Genomic DNA, 19,749 nt, shown 5'->3' on the forward strand with positions numbered 1-19,749 from the left:
GCATTAAACGACGAGACACACTAACAACATTAAACGACCATACCTGCTAAAAGCATTAAACGTCTAGACCTGCTAACAGCATTAAACGACCAGACCTGCTAACAGCATTAAACGACCAGACCTGCTAACATCATTAAACGACCAGAGCTGCTAACAGCATTAACCGACCATGAATCAAGCAGCATCAAAAGCGTAAAACGACCAGGCACACTAAACAATCAAACATATAAAAAAGCAAGTACTGCTGCCCTGTAGGTAACAATTTTATCTGATATTCACGTTGCATGATCGTAAGAGGCGACGAAAGATATAATTCGATCTTTCCTTGATAGCGCATCATTTCTAGTCTTTAGTTAGCCTTCTTCCTTTCTTTGATATGAAACTGGACAGGTTTGCTGCTCGTTAGTTTGCCTGTTGGTTACGTTGCTGTATACCTTGTTTTCGTTTGAGAACGTGCCATTGCTAACTAGGATTGAGCAAAATTAACATGGCGTTTGACGTCGATGAAGGAGAAGTTGCTTACTCTTCCGGAACACCTGGTCTTATTCTTCTTGTACTTTTTCAGGAGTCTCCGTGTAAGTTTTTCTTTTCTTCATATTTTCCTCTAATGTTATTGAATTTGACTTTGGATTATTATTATGATGACATAATGGTATTTTCTTTCCGGAAAGTGACAATAAATGGTAAGCATTATCAACCGTATTTCACGCATACTACCTATAACGCAGTTAAACCTATACGCTGAGATCAGTAAAAACTCAGGTGGTGAGGGTTGTGCATGTGCTGGCTGTCTCGCGATCGTGTGTCAGCGAGAGGAAAAAATATTGCCCGACAAACAACTAAGACGTGGCTGAACGATCAGCCCATTTGTATGCAAAAAGTATCACACAAACGATCAATATAAACTTTCATTTATTTTATTCAACAATTACGCGAGTCACTGATGTGTCCTCAGCAACCTCCTCTCTTTTACATGAGTGACATCTTTCCATATTATTTTTATGCCAACAATCAGATACAACAAATAACCTCTCGGCATGAGCAAGGAATAACAAATTTGTTTAAACCAGGATTCAAATGATAACGATTTCAAGTGTTCTTGTGATGCTTCCTCTGAGTAACAATAATAGCCCACGTTATAATAATTAGTACTACAACTTACAGGCCATATTCCCTATAGATAATTTCGTATTGATAATGAGTCGCAAAAATGTTCTGGATTTCGAAAAATGGCTAAGATATGAAATTATTAGAAAAAAACTGTACCGAACGTAAATTAAACGAGGTTTCTAGTTTCAGAGTAATAACTAGGCCGTCAGGTAAAATACCACCAGCAAATATCACGGCCTACTTCCAGCTGAAATGTGCATTTGAATGGGTTTATATATCATTCCAACTCATTGAAAATGTATAAAATACAAACCGTCAAAAAGAAGGCATCACATTTCACTTGTAGACGCTACACATTCCTAAGTTTCGGGTTATATCCCAGTAACAGCTGAATAAAGGCATTATTTAATTTTTATTGCATGAAATTTATAGGAGAAGCTTAAAGACATATTTACACCTTTTTAAAAGATACCATTCCTTATAGTTAAGTTACATGACCATGTTTATATGTATTAAATTAATGGCGATTAAATTTCTTTTCATATATAATATAGTTTCCGAATGTGAAAACATCGTTTCAAAAACATAGACCACTGTTATTGACGGATGCGTCGACGTCTCAAGATGTTTATCGTTATGATTTGCTGCAAAATAAATAATTCGAAATACCTCAACAACTACTTGAATGAGATGAATATCATGTCAATAAATATAGGACAGGTATTTACACATCACAACACAATACTGAATAGTCTATGTTCTCTCAGTCTATGTACATAATTATCCTAACGCCACGCAACACTATAGACACACCTTTAAACATATCATAATACCGTGAACATACGCTCACGTGCGTTTATGTCATAACACCGTGAACATACGCTCACGTGCGTTTATGTCATAACACCGTGAACATACGCTCACATATTTTATGTCATAACACCGTGATCATACGCTCACGTGCGTTTATGTCATAACACCGTGAACATACGTTCACGTGCGTTTATGTCATAACACCGTGAACATACGCTCACATATATTTGTCATAAAACCACGAACAAACGCCCACTTGTATTATACATAATAACACCATGAACATACGCGCACATATAGTTATTTCATAACAACACGAACATGCGCTCACATGTATTTACGGAATAACACAACGAACATACGCGCACATGTATTTACGTCATAATAACACGGACATACGTGCACATGTATTTATGTCATAACACCATGGACAAAGGCTCACTCCTTTCTATATATGATCACACCATCAACATTTTCCAACATTTATATATATCACCACAGAAAAAAAATTTCATACCTGTTTTAAAGCATACCATCCTCAGTTACATAGCAAAACATAATGTAACAAACTCTCACACCTATTTACATATAACATCACGTCACGAACATTTTCGAAGACAAATTTACATACCATTAAACACACCACATGATGCTCTCTTATCTAGTTCCATCCACAACTCAACACATACCCTGGCACCTATTTAGAGGCAATGGAATCACACTCAACTACATTTGCATTGCTGATTTAATCACAACGTGCCTAGACAAACACAAATATGCATGCTACATGATCAGACAGATATGTTTGATGATTTGTTTCCATGATACCCGTGTTCAGTCCGCAGTAGAGGCACAACATGGCGGCATTAGGACAGTCGTGATATGCCTGGAGGCTTTCCGAACACAAACATTTCAATGATACTACCCTGCGTTCATATAAATGGGACTTATTATTAAGCAGTAACCGGTAACTTAATCAGACAACGTCGTATCATACTTGATCTGAACTTTTCTCGAAATTTCCTGATGTGTCAAGAATAGGTGAACATAATCAAAAAACACGATAAAGCAATGACGTTACATTGTAATGAAATACATATATAGAGATTAGTTCTAGTCCATCTAGAACTATTTCACCCGTCAAACCCGAAATGTTCAAGCATATGTCTCTCCTTACGAAAATAACACATTCTTGGCCATTACAAACGGCTCTTTATAACAGGACACTTTCAGTATCACCGTTGTTGAAACTCTTCACCGACTGGCTGCCACCAGCAAGAAGCTAAGTGTGAAACTCGCAAATGTCTTGGTCGGTACACTTGCTGATGAGGTACCATGTGCCCTTCCATCACCAAATTCTCTTTTGTGGAAGGGGCGAAAAGAGAACGGCACGGAAGATGGGAATGACAGAATCCATTTAAATATCCATCAAGACGCAAGTATAATAACGTTATCAGCGTCAAAGAATCGTGTAGAGCGGCCTTGAATACCTTCGCACCATTCTGGACATCAGATGATTGTTCCTGCAGAAGGACAAAACCGAAAACTGGCTGCCAAACCTTATCAACGAATGTAAAGTAGAGTAATGCTTTTAGGCATATGGAGTTCCCATTTGTTACAGTAGGTGTCTGTAACTGTCCATTAAATTGTCATTGAACATTGATATTCTCTGGTAATATATAGCATCCGTAATGTCTTGACAATTCATTTAGTTTATAATCATTCACAATATGTTAACAGCACGAATGGCGAGCACAGTCGAGTCCACCCGTCTTTTGCAGGTGTTTTTCCCTTCAGGCAGCAGACGCACACCTCTGTGGCAATCAGTGTCTCTAATCACCTTTCTATCGGTCGATGAAACTGACTGGGATCTCCTTTTGTGTCAATACCGTCCGTAGGGTTGGTTCCAATGGACTCCCTGTTGGCTCAAGCCAGAAATTCTGTGTGAGCTGAAACAGCAAGAAGTTGATGCGTTACCAAGACATCAAGATATCTAAAATACATTTCAATACATACCATATGATAGCAGAAACTACGCGCACATTAGCTTTATCTCTGATCCGAGTATTTCATTACTAATTGATATAAAATATTTGTGATAACACAAAGGCATCACTTGCATACTTACTTTCATAAGCCCTATGTATAATTCCTGTTCTGCTACACGCCTGCCTGAAAAAGCCCAAAACATTTTATGAATATAGCTCTAATATAGTCTTATATAAATTATTGTTTTAGTCTACCATTTCTAGCAGAGGTCTAATCATAGATTACAAATACCAAGAGAAAGTCGTATTAATTTTCTCGAATAACTTTTCGCGATGACAAGTGTATAACAATGTAATGAAAACTGAAGAATAAATAAAAATGTTTACAGTAACTCAAGGACACCCATGTACAAGTAATGAATACTGCACCATTAAATAACCTACCAAGACAACTTCGTGCTCCAAAACCAAAGACAACGGTAGTAAATGGGTCCCATTCCTTATGATGGCCCTTGCGGATCCATCTCTCTGGCCGGAACTCATCATGGTCCGGGAAGTAAGACTCGTCATGGTACATGGTATAGTTGTTGAAGAGTATACAAGTCTACAAAAAGGTTAACATCAAAATCAGACTTAATTTCTGTCAACTGTTTTTGTTAATCAAATCATGATTCAAACTCACATCACCGGTAATGTGTACGCTATTTGCATGAAGGAAACATTCAGACAGGATCAGTTGATGGAATAATAAAGTTAATAAATCTAGATTTTCCGTGAGTGGCAGCGATAAGTTAACTCTGCTTTATAAACGAAAATAACAAACAATAAGAAACTGAGATAAAATCTACTTTACTAAAGAGCACCAACTGTCATACCGTACAATGAAAATAACACAACGATATCATATGGAATAAAGTAAAACATTTCCTCATAGTCTTCATCATTCTATAGGACACGTGATTTAAACTTCGGTTACCGAACAATTCACTGTAAAACGCCAGTACAAAAGGAATGTGTCAGCGATTATAACAGATATTCTCAGTATTACTTACCCCTTTCGGAATCATATGGTTACCAATGACGGTGTCTTCCGTCAATACCCGGGCGTTTATCGGAAGGACAGGGTAGATTCTGCAACATATCAATGTGTATTTGATAAATATATATTTATGTAGATTTGAGAACCGTTTTAAGGAAACTATTGTTGAAGAGGAATAAATTTATTTCAAGAAACTATTTATTTAGTATACACAAACCTTAAAGTTTCTTTCACGATAGCTTTGACGTAACTGGCTTCCTGCAAATCGTGATAATGTACATGTTTTCCTTTTCCATATTGCTCTTGCACCTCTTGGTAAAATTTTTCTTGCACGCGTGGATTCTGAGCAAGAAGGCACATTGCAAAACCCAGTGCGTTGGCTGCCTACAACCAAAAAAGAGTAACGACATTTAATTTACTACATTTCTTAAATACTTCATTTCATTCACAATATACACTCGGTTGCTTATATTTACAATACCTCTTCCGGTCAATTTAGTTTCAACAACGTATAAGCTATCTTAATTATGTGGTAAATGGCGATTAAAAGCCGCAGTAGCTCATGTTTCACTACATCCAACGGCATGACGATCGGGCTAGCGATAGAGCGAAGAGGAGATAGCTCGTGCGAATTTAATGTATCCTATCATAGTGCGCATATCCATTCAGCCAAATTAGTTCTTGGTGTGGTTTTTCTTATTTATATATATAAAAAATACTCTGATTGTGAAACAGATATTTGGAATGGAAAGCGTTGGCAGTACACGCAATCCCAGCTGGGAATACCTCTTCTGCAACATACATTTCTAAACTTTATATTAATCAGCTTTAAACAATCGTCATTCTTGATTTCCATTCGACCACCCAAGGAAACTACCTCATGAGATGTATTTCTATGTTGTTCTAAAGATCGTGATGAGGGTAACATTTGGATAGGCATGCCTGTAGGACGCTCAACTCCTATCAAGATCCTATCGGTAAGTCGATACCCGCCCGCCAATTCTACACGGGCCCCAAACCAAATGCTGTTGTTTCATTTGATGCAAATTAAGGTGAGCCTTGTATAGATAGGTGTGAAGGAAGATGAATTTACCTCTGGTCATAAAGATGTTATTGGTTCTGAGCAGAACGATTAATTTCATCGAATGGCTTTATCAGATACAATGAAAGACTAGCAGAAAGGCTGCGTTATTTGCAAACCTTATCTCGTGTAGTGGAGCCCCGTTGAAGTGATCCTTAATAGATGTACATGTGTTTTTTGTGCTCAGGGGCGTGATTAATACGATATCGTGTTGTTTTGATCTGTCCGACTACATAACTATTCTCTCTTTACAAGTCCTATGTCTAAACAGTGATATGAAAGTGATTAAAGTATATTCATAAAAAAATTAGCATCATTATAATTTCAAAAATTGGTGATGCCTTCTCTAGATGTAAAACAATTGAGTGGGTATGCCAAGTAGCAAGACTGACAAGTAAAATGAAATGACATTGTTAACGTTACATTTAGATATGTGTGTGATTTTCAGAGCTTTCAAGAAAACGCTGTTTCTTTTTCTTACAACGTCATCAGTTCTCCTGACGTAGTACAATGATTTTATAATCAAGCTATAAAAATATACAAATAAATTAAAGCTACCAAGTAATACAATTTGATATGTACCGTATCGACAGCACCAAGGAGGAGCTCCGTTGTGTTTACTTTAATGTCTTGTAGGGAGAACCTTTTACTTGCAAAGAGGTAGTCTAAAAATGCCGATCCTTTTGAAGTAGCCGATTCAAACTCTTCAGCACTTAAATCAGCTAGTCGTTTGGTCTCATTCAATTTCTCATCAATAAGATTCTCAGCTAAAAATAATAATAAAACATTATAATTATCGACAATGATTGGATAAAATAGTTGTATTAATTAGGATTTCATCAATTAAAAATGCTTTATTGGAAACAGACCGTCCCTATCTCAGAGAACGATTCCAATAAATAATACAATCTAGACATAAGATTAAAGATGTTTATCATGTCTCTACACGAAGGAAAACTTAGTTGAACATTCAAATAAAAGAACATTGAGATGCTCACCTATCCTGTATATGGAGTCCATTGATCTCACGTGCTCCCGCCACACTTTTGTCCCAAGCGCCTTGTGCACATTGGCAAACACCATCAGCTGATGACCAGTTAAAAACATACTTTTCACAGAGTCGATAAATTCCTGCGCATCCGCAGGCACATTTTTGTCGTAAAAACCCAGTCTCTTTTCTAGAAGTACTGCTGCGATGGCTGCAAAATAAAACAAGTATAATTAGATGGTCGTTTTTTTCTTAATCAATTCACTTTTCGTCGATTGATTGATAAATATATCAGATTACAAGATTTATACGCAATAATGTGCGTCATGAAATATTTCATACACTTTCAAAATAATCTTTTAATTAATCAGATGATATCAAATGTATTTGTTTCATTATCAGTCTCTTCTTTTCTAACTTCCTAATTCTACATTTGTATCAAAAGGTGGAATTCGATCGTGTTTTTTGTAAAATGTTTGATTACAGTGAAGTGATTTATGATGTAAATAAGCATCTTGTATTTTGTAATCCATGGTTTATCTAAAATAGATTAGAACTCCTTCTATCACAACCAGGAGAAAATAAGAGTGTGACGTTTCGATGACTATACGGTCACTTTCGTCAGACCAAGACCAGTATGGGCACACTAGCACTGACATACGTAGTATATGACATTGAACGGAATCAACCAATTTTTCGGTTTGTACTATAATCTTATTTACATTGTACACTATAGTCAGAAAATTGTGTGGTTTTTACACAGAGTTTTGGTTTTGCTGACATTATGTTTAAATATCAACATACTTTCAGTTGACCATTTGTTGAGCTCATTCACTAGGTCTGGGACAACACCTTGCTGGTCACCAGTGTCTCGAAGTAGACGTAACCTGTCCATGAACGAATCTGAGACCTCGTTCATCACTCCAGTGTATTCAGATACAACTTTTGGTTTCAACATCCGCTGTGACAATACGCTTCTTGCAGTTTTCCATTCTTCTCCGATCCTAGACAACAAATAATAAACATGATCAACATTTTCTCAAACCAGTTACAGCAAATTGTGGATTTTCTAGATAGCTTTGTTCCACATTCTTACAGTACAACCTACTATACTCATTACAAATCTTCACGGTATACATACTTAAAAGCTACAAGGAATATTATGTCCTGTTAACCACGTTGGCACCGTTCTTCAAAATTCTGTAAGTGTTAAAATGTCTTTGTGGCAAGGTGGTATTCTATTAATTAGAACAAGATAGTCTAGATTCCCTTCTGTAATTAATAGTCATTCTTCTGTTCTGAGAACGTGAAGTAGTTGGCGGTGTGGGTGATGACGTGCACTTGATGACTGCGTACCCGTTCACCTGCCAGATCCCCTGGCCTACAAGGTAAGTGCTGAACATATACACCTCAAATAAAGCAGACAGCTGTGTCACAGAAACAACTCCAAAATTATTTACTCGGCTCTCAGCAGTGTCAATCACATTTTATTACATGCACGTTAAGAAGAATATCGTTACTATAAATACACATGGAAATAGAAATCAAAGCTAAGTATATATCATGGCCTTCGTACTGAGTTAATCTGATATGATTTTGTCTTTGTACAACTTATCACTTATCCGACAATGTCATTGTGTAAGGTTTGTAAACATCATTCGGTAATCATTCATTGAAATATTACGCTCCTACAATGCTTGCACGTTCTATACTAGAAACCCCTGGTTTTTCAGGGTGAAATGCGTCATCTGTTGGTAGCAGGAAAGCATACTTTGCATATCAAAATCAATATAATACTTGACATCAGTAAGGTAAACGTAATATCGTCTGACATTTACATATCTTTTTTCTTAACAGGAATTACATTAACACATCTCTAAAGTATTCGTATTATATTTAAGGACGCAACAAGAACTGATTTAAAAAGAACGAGCTAAGTGAACGACAGTTTGACATGATATACTTATGGTAGATGATGATTTTTTTTCGGATGGTAATGGAAATAATTTGCTTTGGTTTTTAACGTCCTTTCAACAGTCATGGTCATTTAAAGACGGCCTCCTTCTGTATACGGGTACGTGCAGGTAATGAGTACGAGTATTTGTGGGAGGCTGCGATAGATTCATGTAAGCGTCCTGGTGAGAATGTGGAACTAATGCCGAATATATAGTAATACCACATTAAAGAAAAATAGTCCCAACGAGTTATTATTTTTTAGCAAGAAATGATGCGTTTCGTCTAAGGGACAGAGCCCAAAGGCGAATGTACGAAATATTTAGTGTCTATTGGTCATTCAACAAGCTTTACCTTAGGACAAAAGATTTAATCCTGAACCAAGGAAACTTACCCGGACAAAATCCCGGCTTTCTGGCCACGCATTTTCTTGTAGAGGACCCATGACTCGTACGGCGGGCGGAGGGGTAACTTTGTCTCCTTTCTACTGATCTCCTCTACAAGGCGCGGATCTGCGATCGAAACGTTCCACACTGGTCCCAATTTTTCTTTGAAATACTTTCCGTACTTTTTGTGAAAATTTGTCTGAAAGTAATAAAAGATAACTTAAATATTTAAATTTTAAAAATAAAGTTAGATGTAGAATTAGCTATTGATACGATTACAAGCGCGCTAAACAGAATAGGGGCGACAAAGACGAGCAATATGCCACCACAGCTGTAACACATGCATGTGTTTTATGCTCGTTAGTTTGCCAGTTGGTTCCGTTGTTTACCTTGTTCTCATTTGAAAACGTGACAATACTTTTTTGAAATGTCAAAGATTTACGTGGCGGGTGTTGACTATCAAGCAGAAGACGCTTAATCTTCCAGAAATCATGGTATCTTTTTCCTTGTACATGTTCAGGGGGCTTTCATGTAAAATTTTCTTTTGTTCATATTTTCCCCTTAATCTTATTGAATTTGAGTTAAGATTATCATTATGTCATTGATAATCGTTGTTTTTTCTTGTTGTTCTTGATTCATAAACATCTTGTAACTACATAGATAGCAGTCAACAAGGCTGAAAGTATTGCTTTAGTTGAAATTGACAAGAAGACATAAATGTTTCACGTGGCAATATTACTGAAACTCGCCAGATGAAGTACTAGACTGGTCACTACCCTCTAGAAGAGATGCTGGTTAGTTTGTTTTTTGTAGGGATTGGTTTCCTGGGAAGCGACTGACTAGAAGTGTCTATTTATTGTATTGTTACCCGTGAATTGCACTGACAATGACGCACAGGTCACATCGGGGACCTAATTACCTCACAGTGGAGGACAAGCGCTGGAGGGACAACTCATTATCCCTTACAAAGACCACTGCCATCCATTCACGGCTCGGGCGACACTCTTATTTACTCATGTGTAAAGCAGCGTCATTATAAATCCGCCATGCCACTTGTGTACAATATAACCTACCTCCAGGCTAACGTGTTCTATAACTAGTGAACATCTATTTAACAGACACATCAAATACTTGTCATTCTCGTAGTAAAAACTGTTTTCATTCAGACGATTTTTCTCTATAGGTTAACATGAATCCCGGTCGTTTACCCAGTGATAAAGCAAATTAAAGATCGCGGGGATTGTCCAGCCTTTCTGGATGAACAGGGAAATTTTTACAAAACATCTGTGTTGAAAACTACCTCTTTGTACAGACTGCATTACACAAGCCAGGTAACAAATCTCACTGGTATTATACTCGACCAAACAGCTACCTTTTCTATTTGATAAAATCCTTTTTCATATCAAACTTAGCTTTAAACCACCAAATAAAAACCGTAACGACAATTAGAATTACATGAACATATCGGCACTTCATACATATTCTACCCTTCCTCTTAATGCTATTTCTGATCATAATCGCAGTTGTACTCCGATACAAGCGTAAGCGACCTGATTGTACATTATGAACTATCCTGAGAATCTCCTATTATCAAGCTGTTCATACCAACTTAAGCTTACGTCATGCTTTCGTAGACACCCTGAATACAGAACGCTGGGATGAACAACATTTCAACAAAGTTTAAGTAGTAAGATATCAAAAGCCTCTTTCAGTGTATTATTTGGCATGATGTCCTGTATAATTTTCAACATATGAATTAAGTTAACGATAAAATGGGTTATTAGTTGTCATACCTAATGCTATGCGTCTTTACACTGACGATGTTGTATTGGGCCGTACTGAAGGGATCAGAGAAGGTCAGTGGCTGGAGTGTATGAAAATATTTATCTTGAATAAATATATGATTTCTGTTATACACAACATTGAAAATACTTTTTAACGTACTACTGCATAACACATAATAACTTCGAAAATCACAGGCTCGTGAAACACGTTGTGTTGCTTGAAACCCGATACATCGCACGAAGGAAATGTAGCGCTGCGGATAAAACTCATCAGCTGTTTTTTCATTGCCTTAGTGACACCTGGACGGCGTGTCTGTTCAGATGACAGTTGACCTAATGCATACACCCTGCCGATATGTTAATGTTATTGATTCCTGTCACAGCATCACTTGGTGTTCCTATCCATTACCTCGTAGTCGTTAGTCCATTACCAGGTACAGCTGGATACCTAGCATGTACATATAGAGGTAGAATACACAACAGTACCATCAAGTAGCTCGCCTAATCATATCCACAGAAAAGATGTTTTAAGCTCTCTGCTGACAGATCCTACAACCACGCTGACCACATCGTGACTAGTTTATACAAAGAATGAACGGAATGTCAAAGTGCGTGTTTGACACCCTTCCTTTGCAGCCTTGACACCTTTTCAAAAATTATAGCTTCTCATCTTTCCATTAGCGCGTTTTAGAGATACATGGACTCGGACAGGTATTTGTCGTTTTTGTCAAAAGAAGCGACAGTCTATACCTGCCGGTATACATTAATTCAACATTGGTAAACAGACATGTTCCATTTCTATATAACATTATTTATATTTTGTAATCCCTGACGAACGAGAAAAATGTCTTTATGATTACCAGTTTCGTAACCATTACACAATATGGCCAGCTGGGCCTAAAGCTTCAATTCCTCTTTTATATCTACTGTACAGGTAATGGGCCTTATAACACGCGGGTGTTTTAACGTGAAAATGTTGCTACCTGTAAAAGCGTACGAGCTTCACCTCACTGGAGCAGCATTCCATGATCATCAAGCGAAATTCTTTCAACCCCCACAAGGAAAATCGTGCGTATGTAAAGAGAAAACCCTCCCACGTGTACAGATAAATAGATAGGGATAAACGAACACGTTCGGTACAATTGTACGAACCTCCCCATACACCTTGACGTAAACTCAGATAATCTTTCCTTACACCTGGTCACTAAAAACAACGTACCGCACACACCTCAGATTGTTGTAGACAGTACCATCAGATACCACTACAAATGTTATTTTAGACTTCATAAAGTATCTTAGTACAGTGCCCCGCGGTGTGGCGTAACAATGACTTGCATATATCTGTTGCAACTTTCGTTTTACAGCCGCATCAATAATTCTTTTGTCTGTTACGTCTTATGCTTGTTATTTGCCTTCAGTTTACTGTGTGCAAAACCTAGTATTGAAAAGCTTCTGTCGCTGTTTTTATCGTTTGTTTGCATATGGTATACGTTTTGAATGAACGTGGACATATTGTGGTACCAACAGCCATATTTTACAAACAAAATAGTAGGCTCCTTGATGCTAATAACTAAACAAGATATCTGCCTCGCCGGGGTGAAGGATTCAATCAATTGTTAGGCAGACAATAAATTTGGCACACGGGGTGTGTAGAGTAGCGGGAATGATAGGGCAAACAGGTGGTGTGCTCATAAACAAAACCATGCATTCCTTTCTAGCATTCCTTTTACTTACCAAGTATAAAGTATGCTGTAGTTCATAAAGTAGGAAAGCCACTGGCATCACTTACCTACTGGCGTTTACACCGAAATAGTAATAGGTTCTACATCATACGGAAGGAAAAGACCCTTCCTGGTATGGGATAGCGATATCTCATTTCAATGCACTAGGAATGTGTGTCATTTCTTTGTCTTTTGATTACAAACTATTATATCCTTTCACTTCTGGTAGTTTTATATAATAATCATGAAAAAAGATTATTCGCTAGTTGGACCTTAAGCTTATAACATTTTTAGGTTAATGGATTCAACTAAAGATCTAACGGTTATACAATGCCAATAAAACATAGGTCTGATATAAATAAACCTAGCTTTTCACTTACCTGAACCTTGTGCATCTGCCCTCGGTTGCCCGTCCTAAAGTATTCGTACGCCGTGCCCAGCACTGGCAGCCCCTTCGGGCCAGGTAAATCCTGCATGGTTTTCACATCACTTTCGGCATCAAGGAACTCTGTCGTTGTAGCAGCCAGTGTTGTTTGGTGGCGATAACTGCCAACAATTGGCGACTGCCGTTTAAGATGATGGCGATGATTGTCCGATACTCCAGTCTTGACCGTTTTGACCGCATCTTCGGTTCGACTGTCAGTAGTGCTCACTAAACCCCTCCGGACACTTGACTTGGTCACTGTCCGTCCAACACCTTTAGCCACTTGCCGTATTGCAGATTCTGCCATAGTTCGTGAATTTTAATAAATTAAATTAAAATAATTTTTATTACATCCAATGAGGTATTGCTCCAAACTCTTCAAGTTTATTTTGATATGACTAGCACATATCCTCTTCTCTTCATATCACTGTAATCAGAAAGAAACACTGCTTAGAACGCGTGGCCGTATGTCGCTTACTAATAGACATAGTCCCCCTTTATACCACTCAACTCCGATGTCATTGCATAGTTGAGTAAGTGTGTGTATATATAAATATTAAATCTCCCTGTATACTATAGCAGTGGTAGAAAACGCGACGTCAGAACGAGTCAGGCGCTAGCTGCCTTCTGCTCACTGCCCTGTGGATTCGCTTTAAATAAGGTCACACTGGTACAATTGTACCGTAAACACAGCCCGCGAATCACCGGTGTCCCTGTCTACGTCGCTACACGAAAAGCCCACGATTCGGGTATATCTACACTCGTATCAACTGAGTGAACAGCTCATCGGATTTCGAAATCTACTGCTTGCATGAATATACGATGAAATGTTTCAATTTACTTTGATGAGAATTATGTTACATATTGTAATGTCTATTTAGACTTATCGTAGAAAGTATACCCAATAACACAGCGGCTTTTAGCATTGGTTTTCTAATAGGATGTGTCGATTAAATAAGACTGGTTTTTAATGCAGACTTTCATAACAATATTTTGAAACTAATTGAATCAGAGCGGTTAGAACAATGTTTGCCATTTTATAAAAAAGATATATGAAATTGATAAGAGTGACGGGATTGCCCCCAAATTCTCGGTAATTGATGGCGTCGAAGAAAACATTCTCATCATACATGAATTTAACCCGGATATTATATTGGTAAGATAGATTTTTTTTAAAGTTTGAAAATGTAACGCGCACATTACTGCTTTGGTATAAGGCAACATATAACATTGAAGTATGGTTTTAGAATAATACAACAAAATGCATTAATATGGAATCTATAATAAACTGTTAACTGTGTTTCTAGACTGTTTTACTGTTCAGTATCAGATCGGAACATACATTCAAGCCTGAGCCATTGCGCCTTACCTTACTTCCTAGTCTCAACTTCGTCTTTCATGTTTAAAGCACCCTAGTCTCTATTTCAATTCAATTAGCTGAGCGACCTGTGGAATGCTAAAGCTTTGCCATTGAATCTCCTACACACGTACTTTTCCTACGATAAATTGTTCACACTCCGTAACTAACCCCCTCTTTCCTTATGGTGATGCGTCATTCAAACTTCATCTATTTTCCTCTATTCTAGCGTCTGATTTTTAGAAAGTGGTCTGTTGTTTTTTCATGGATGTGCCAATTGCGGTACCGTTCACAAGCTTAACAAAAATAGCTTGTAATTGGCAAACATATATAAGATTATTTTGATAAGACATGAAATATTTAAAAGTTTTACCTCCAATTGAAAAATAAATTTGAATTAAATCATATTCAGGCATTTTGATCCATGTAAGCATCTGCGCTAAAATAAATGTATATTTTGTTTCATACGGCCATATAAACTATTTTTTAATCGTTAGTGTGTTCAAACAAAACGCTTTGCTCTGTGCTTGCATTGTGTTTCTTTTCTGAATGAACTGGTGATGTTGCTGAGACTTTTTAGTCTGATAAACCAACATTGCACTTATTCGTTGACGCCCTTCCGTGTATAAAACTAATACTATACTTAAATTTCTAATTCTGCACCCACCTAAAACAGAGGTCAATAGAACCATATTGGGCAACTTTGGGCGGCTCGAGATACAACAGGTGAGAATTAAGTTTGGTGTATGCTTTGTATAATATGAAGACACAGTATCCAAGTATATATACATTTATGGAAATATCGACTTAAAATAGAAAGGTCAAGGAACGTAATGACTTACTTCTAAACTAATGGCTTTGCTATTAAAGGTTTGGTTGGGAGAGTAAGTTTATTGACCCTGTAGAACAGGTACAAAATAAGGTAGATCCATACAAGAATGGAGCATTTTCAGTATCCATGTCCAAAATTATCGCCTCTGTTAACACTCGATACTGTATTGTAGTCGTGTTTTTAATGTATTCCAGCAAACTGTCCATCGATTCTCCGTAGCAGTAGCCTACCCCTAGTCTTTCTAAACACATAAAAACATTTCTTAACTGATCCTAATCTGTGAAAGTGGATTTAGATCTAAACTGTTTACCTGTTTAAACTGTGTAAATCGCTTACAACATTAATCTGTTTGCTACGCTGGCCACCGAGCGTCAGAGCCGATCTGCACTTGGTGATCCCGAGGACTGGGCTCGCGTATCTTAGCCATCACTATCAGCCTAGAAATTTCACAGTAATTTGTGCATATATCATTAAAACACCTACGAGTTAACGGCTATATTCTGAACGACACAGAAAGATTTTTCCACGAACACTTCAGACCCTCATTCTGTTTTCTCGTTTGTGGTTTTACCCTATCGTAAATCAACAAGGTGGACCAGTTAAAAAGTCATTTCTACCAGCTTAGTCGAAACCGCAAAACCGTACACTTTGTGGTGTGACCGCATGTGTGTATAAATGTAAATATATACATGTATAAAGCAGGTGTTTACCCAGGCTTAACCTGCACATCTAAATAGCTTTTCTATGAGAATCAATACGTTTGAGCAGCTTGCATCAACAATTACAAATATTTGTCTAACTTACAAACATTGTATCGTGAAAACCTTAGCAGCCACGCTTAACCTATTGTTGTTGTTTTTTAACAGAAGCAACGGACTTATACGTACATGGATATAACATGGTAATAATGTCGGTAACTTACACCAATCACTGCTTATATGTGACAATTTATGCTGTATTTTTAGCTCGTAAATCAGAACAACTCGGCCAGTAATTCCCGATTCGGTTGTAAAATATTGATAAGTATTGATTCCCGCAGACTTTCCAGTATGTATATAACGGGACAGGGGTTTACTTTAAGCTATATAACAAGCTATTAACCTTGTTTTTGACTGCACCAGATAAACTCGCCAATCATAAATCCTACAGTCGTATCAGAATTGTCTATGATACCATGTCGAGCGCTCTATCCGATGTAAGTGTCTATAATATACTATTGAGCGCTTTATCCGATGTAAGTGTCTACAATATACTATCGAGCGCTCTATCCGATGTAAGTGTCTATAATATACTATTGAGCGCTTTATCCGATGTAAGTGTCTACAATATACTATCGAGCGCTCTATCCGATGTAAGTGTCTATAATATACTATTGAGCGCTTTATCCGATGTAAGCGTCTACAATATACTATCGAGCGCTCTATCCGATGTAAGTGTCTACAATATACTATCGAGCGCTCTATCCGATGTAAGTGTCTATAATATGCTATCGAGCGCTTTATCCGATGTAAGCGTCTACAATATACTATCGAGCGCTCTATCCGATGTAAGTGTCTACAATATACTATCGAGCGCTTTATCCGATGTAAGTGTCTACAATATACTATCGAGCGCTCTATCCGATGTAAGTGTCTATAATATACTATTGAGAGCTTTATCCGATGTAAGTGTCTACAATATACTATCGAGCGCTCTATCCGATGTAAGTGTCTACTATATACTATCGAGCGCTCTATCCGATGTAAGTGTCTACAATATACTATCGAGCGCTCTATCCGTTGTAAGTGTCTACAATATACTATCGAGCGCTCTATCCGATGTAAGTGTCTACAATATACTATCGAGCGCTTTATCCGATGTAAGAGTCTACAATATACTATCGAGCGCTCTATCCGATGTAAGTGTCTGCAATATACTATGTCAGTGTCTAAAATATCCTGCCAGCTGCTCCATTTTACGTAGGTGTCTACAATATGCTGTCTAGCGCTTTATCCATCGTCTTAAGATTCTAAAAAATTTTGTCCATGACTTTATCCGACAATATGATAGGTAAAGCGCTTTTACTGACACGTCTCAAAAGTTTCCTTTTCAGCGCGCTGTCCGACGCAAGTGTCTGAAATAACCTGCTTTGCACCCTTTTTGACGTACGTATCTCAAATATTATGACAAGTGCGCTATCCGATGCAAATATTTGTAAGTGTGCTATCCGTCCGACATAAGTGTCTAAAATTTCCTGTCATACACTCTATTCGATCTAAGTTTCTAAATATCCTGTACAGCGCTCTCTCTGACAAATTCGTCTAAAACCATCCCACCCAGCGCTCTATTTAACATGTCTTAAATACACTGTATGGCTCGCTATCCGATGTAAATGTCCTGTCCAGTGGTTTGTCTAAAACATCCTGTCCAACATTTTATCCGACGCAAGTGTCTAAAATATTCTACCCAGTTTTCCAGCTAAAATGACACAATATTCTGTCCAGTACCTCTCTCAAACGCTGTATCCTAGGGAACTTTATTCAACCTCACGCGCTCAATTTAACAAATAGAATATGTTTCTCTTTTTAGTGACAATCCTTCTCAAAGTAATAACAGAAATTTCCATTTTTTCGTTAAAATCAAATATTTCGTATTTTTTTCTGAGTAATAAGAAATAACATGAAAATACAAATATATTAAACATGGAATATGGCTTACCTGGCCTTTTCTGCACCCTAGGAATCCTTAAAGTGAAAATTTGTAATTCCCAATTAATAAATAGCCGTGAATTGCAGTGTGTTAGGCCAGGCAGTAATCCACGGAACAAGCAGCACTACACTTGTGGTATTTATACTACTCGTGTGTATACGTTGCATTCACAAGATTAAATGTACGCAAAGACACTACTATCCTATTTATAGTCCCTGCCATATCATTGGTGGACAGTAAAAGGTCCATTCACAACAGCTCTCTACGGCCGCCCATAATCAACCACTTACTTAATTCATATTGGAAAAATCACAACCCATTTGGTTATAATTGGTTGTTTAATATTCATGAGATATACATACCTACAACACGTACGTAATTTATAAATACTTGTACATGCTGTCTTTGATACCAACAACATGAGTGGCAGACTATGTATAGTATTACACAAGCACGGTCTGATCATACGAATACCGGTGTATACTTTATACTATTTACATTAAGCATCTCAGCCTCCTATGGACTCGGTGTTAATTAGGGCTAACTCTACCGGGTTTGGAAATCTGCGGCGGTATATGGAGATTAAGTGCAAGAAATAGAGTTTAATTGGTGACGCGGATAGGATTAGAGTAAAACATTCAACATATAAATATACTGTATCACTACTGCTATATAGTGTACGGCTGTCAGTATATACTGTATCACTACTGCTATATTGTGTACGACTGTCAGTATTAACTATATCACTACTGCTATATTGTGTACGACTGTCAGTATTAACTATATCACTACTGCTATATTGTGTACGACTGTCGGTATATACTGTATCACTACTGCTATATAGTGTATGACTGTCAGTATAAACTGTATCACTACTGCTATATAGTGTACGGCTGTCAGTATATACTGTATCACTACTGCTATATTGTGTACGGCTGTCAGTATATACTGTATCACTACTGCTATATAGTGTACGACTGTCGGTATATACTGTATCACTACAGCTATATAGTGTACAGCTGTCAGTATATACAGTATCACTACTGCTATAAAGTATACGACTGCCAGTATATGCTGTATCACTACTGCTATATAGTGTATGACTGTCGGTATATACTGTATCATTACTGCTATATAGTGTATAACTGTCAGTATATACTGTATCACTACTGCTATGTAGTGTACAGCTGTCAGTATATACTGTATCACTACTGCTATATAGTATACGACTGTCAATATATACTGTATCACTACTGCTATATAGTGTACGACTGTCAGTATACACTGTATCACTACAGCTATATAGTGTACAGCTGTCAGTATATACAGTATCACTACTGCTATATAGTGTACGACTGTCAGTATATACTGTTTCACTACTGCTATAAAGTATACGACTGCCAGTATATGCTGTATCACTACTGCTATATAGTGTATGACTGTCGGTATATACTGTATCACTACTGCTATATAGTGTATGACTGTCGGTATATACTGTTTCACTACTGCTATATAGTGTATGACTGTCAGTATAAACCGTATCACTACTGCTATATTGTGTACGGCTGTCAGTATATACTGTATC

At 37.4% G+C, this 19,749-nt stretch overlaps 1 protein-coding gene across 1 annotated transcript; it reads right to left on the minus strand.

The window, feature by feature from the left end:
• Positions 1 to 901: 901 nt before the first annotated feature.
• On the minus strand, positions 902 to 18,263 carry LOC132561658 (1,25-dihydroxyvitamin D(3) 24-hydroxylase, mitochondrial-like). Its single transcript, XM_060226359.1, has 11 exons — positions 18,174 to 18,263; positions 13,244 to 13,714; positions 9,367 to 9,557; positions 7,824 to 8,023; positions 7,030 to 7,230; positions 6,614 to 6,798; positions 5,168 to 5,334; positions 4,964 to 5,042; positions 4,356 to 4,515; positions 4,052 to 4,095; positions 902 to 3,872 (listed from the first exon to the last, which is right to left on the minus strand). Exons 2-11 carry the CDS (start codon positions 13,592 to 13,594, stop codon positions 3,768 to 3,770), a joined length of 1,683 nt encoding a protein of 560 aa, XP_060082342.1. The 5' UTR covers positions 13,595 to 13,714; positions 18,174 to 18,263; the 3' UTR covers positions 902 to 3,767.
• Positions 18,264 to 19,749: the final 1,486 nt, after the last annotated feature.

The sequence above is a fragment of the Ylistrum balloti genome, unplaced genomic scaffold (genome assembly GCF_031769215.1).
Source record: "Ylistrum balloti isolate Yb309-2 unplaced genomic scaffold, AGI_CSIRO_Ybal_v1 Utg371260, whole genome shotgun sequence".
In the NCBI taxonomy this organism is placed as follows: domain Eukaryota; kingdom Metazoa; phylum Mollusca; class Bivalvia; order Pectinida; family Pectinidae; genus Ylistrum; species Ylistrum balloti.